This window comes from Frankliniella occidentalis, unplaced genomic scaffold (assembly GCF_000697945.3).
Source record: "Frankliniella occidentalis isolate FOCC.00 unplaced genomic scaffold, Focc_3.1 Scaffold1297, whole genome shotgun sequence".
Taxonomy (NCBI): domain Eukaryota; kingdom Metazoa; phylum Arthropoda; class Insecta; order Thysanoptera; family Thripidae; genus Frankliniella; species Frankliniella occidentalis.
This window is the reverse complement of record NW_026268401.1, coordinates 13,690-16,237: the sequence shown is the minus strand read 5'-3', so window position 1 is coordinate 16,237 and position 2,548 is coordinate 13,690. Positions and strand designations below refer to the sequence as shown.

Below are 2,548 nucleotides of genomic sequence, written 5' to 3'. Positions count from 1 at the left end.
CCCCCCCACCCTGCTGCCCGCCGAGCTGCCTCCCCGACAGATAACCATCTCTCACTGGACTGGCTGCTCATAGGCGGCGCGGGGCGGGGCGGGTCTTAGCCGAGAGCAGACCAATTTCCAAAAGAATATCCGTCCGCCTTTTACTGCGCACCGAGCTGGGGCGTGGCAGAAACGGAGACGGGAAGGGGGAGGAGAAAGGAGCGAGTCAAGGGACAGGAGAATGCACCTGGACCTTGACTTGCCTCGACCCCCCCCCCTTTTCCACCGGCCCCCTCGGCCCGCTCTCACGGCGACTCTAAAGGACATTTCGGAGGGGACCAGCAGAGATCAATTACTGTCCAGGCCTCTTAGCGCCCGGGAAAGGGCCACCGGTTCTCTCTGCCCCATGCTGAGCTGAGAGTCCTCTGGGGAGGAGGTGGAGAAGGCAGCACAGCGCCCTTTCCTAGACAACACGCGGAAAAGCTAATTCGAAACATTGCAGTTCCGGTTTCATGTTCGTGATGCCGCAGTCTTACCAGGGGGAGGGTGATTAGCCCCCGCCACAGCTGCGGATAGACTGTGCCGCCAAACACACGTGCCGGCGGGTTGCCTACTCCCTCGCCCGTCCCTCGCCGAGTGTTTAGGCGCTAGGCAGAGATGGTAGGCAGGCCGTGCGAGCGGTTCAGTATAATAACTGTAGCCTGGATGAACCAGATCAGCAGTCGTAAGGACATGTAGACGGGTGAAGGTTTAGTCCCAGGCTGACGTAAGTACTGGGCGGCGGCGCCCTGGACTGAACGCCCCGTGACTTGCACGGCGCAGTCACATCTCTCACCGCCATCGTGTGACGTGCAGGAGGGGCGTACCGGACAGAGTTGGGGGGGGGGGGGGGCTTTTAGGCATACTCACCATCCAAGTCGTCCATGTCGGGATCCAGAGCCAGGCTGGGCGACGAGATGGGCACGACGTTGCCCAGGATGTCGTCGATATTGGTGTGACCACCGATGAAGAGCGGCAGGTGACGAGGCCGCTGGGGTCGGTGCGCCCTGGGGGTGGACGGCGCCGAGGGGGCGGACGCTCCCGCCGCTTGGGGCCGACTCGAGGAGCGGACCGGGGGCGGCGGGGGCAGGGTGGGCTGTTGCGCGAAGGGGCAGGGCGAGGGCGTGGGGGCGGGTGTCCCGGCTGGTGTGGAGGCCGGCCAGTCGGAGGTCATGCTGGACGAGTCACTCTCGGCAGGCGGCCGCTGTCGGCGCGGAGGTGTCGGCGCACGGGGCCGGTCCTCATCCTCCGAGCTCTCCTGAAGACATGACATGAACACAGTTTACATTTAAAATAGGTAACTTGAGGTACCTTATGGTACAGTACATCCTGCGCCTCAAGTCGCTTACCTCTGAAGAGCTCGGCGAGGCCGTGACGTCGCGTCGCTGCTGAGGGGGCGGCGCTTGGGACGTGGGGTTGCTGTTGAACATCCACCAGGGCCGCTCGCCCGAGAAGATACGCGTGATGCGGAACTTGGCCTCGTCACGCTGGCTCTCCCTGTCCCGCTCCGACGAGTCCGAGGCCTTGCTGGCAGCAGACCCACTGTCGGGCAGCCTCTGGACACCTTCTGGAATGCTCTCGACGCTGTCCAGCCACCACGGCCGTTCGCCGGAATCCACCGGCCTCAGCTTGGCCAGGGTCCTCTTCTCCTCCGGGGCGGCTCCGGTGGGACTCGAGGCCGCTCCAGTGCTCGCGCTGTTGACGGAGAGGGTGCTGGGGGCGCGCTGGATGGCCGCGGGGATGTTGTCGGCGCTGTCCAGCCACCACGGCCGCTCACCCGAATACTGCTTTCGGAGCTTGAAAGACTTGACACTCTCCTTGTCGGAGTCCTGACTGGGCTTGCTCAGCGACCTCGAGCTGGGCGCGCGCTGAAGCCCTGAAGCTGCCTGGTCCGCGATATTCTCCGAACTTTCGAGCCACCAAGGTCTATCACCGGAGTACTGCTTCCTGATCTTGTAACCTTTGAGGGACTCGTTGGACTTGATGCTAACGCTGTCCGCGTCGGGCTTGCCCAGCGACCGCGAGCTCTTGGTTCGCTGCAAGGCGACCTCGCTGAAGCCGTCCTCTGCCTCCTCGCGGTGGCCGTCGTCCGTGGGCGTCTTGCTGCCGTGGCGGAAGAGGTTGGTGACGGGGCCGAGCGCGCGCATGAGGAAGGACTTGGCCTCGCCGCGGCCCTGGCCCTGACCCTTGGCGTGTGCACCGGGCGGCCGGGGAGGCTTGTCGTGCGCCGTGAGGGACTCCTGCCCGGGGGACAGCGAGACTCGCGGTCTCGACGGCGCGCCGTCGCCCAGGCCGTTGCACTGAGATGACTCGTCATCGCTGCTCGACGTGCTGCTCGCGCTGGAGGACGTCCAGCAGGCCTCGCGGTCCGGCGAGCGGCGAACCTGCGGGAGATCATTCGTCAAAGCGGATGTAACGAATAAACGACAATGAGCTGCAGAGGCGTTCACCTACCTGGAATGATGGTGTGGTTGCTTGTCTCTGTAAGACACTGGTCATCTCCGGCGAGCTCGGGCTGGCGGCGGGGGGA

At 64.5% G+C, this 2,548-nt stretch overlaps 1 protein-coding gene across 1 annotated transcript in view; it reads right to left on the bottom strand.

The window, feature by feature from the left end:
• The window catches only part of LOC127751838 (uncharacterized), a gene marked incomplete at its 3' end in the record, with an annotated part of 4,537 nt that extends 1,995 nt beyond the window's left edge, over positions 1–2,542 (bottom strand). The window contains exons 1-3 of the mRNA XM_052275983.1: positions 2,473–2,542; positions 1,368–2,402; positions 889–1,276 (exon numbers count right to left, since the gene is read on the bottom strand). Coding sequence (XP_052131943.1) covers positions 889–1,276; positions 1,368–2,402; positions 2,473–2,517 — 1,468 coding nt within the window. The remainder of the gene's footprint in view (positions 1–888; positions 1,277–1,367; positions 2,403–2,472) is intronic.
• Positions 2,543–2,548: the final 6 nt, after the last annotated feature.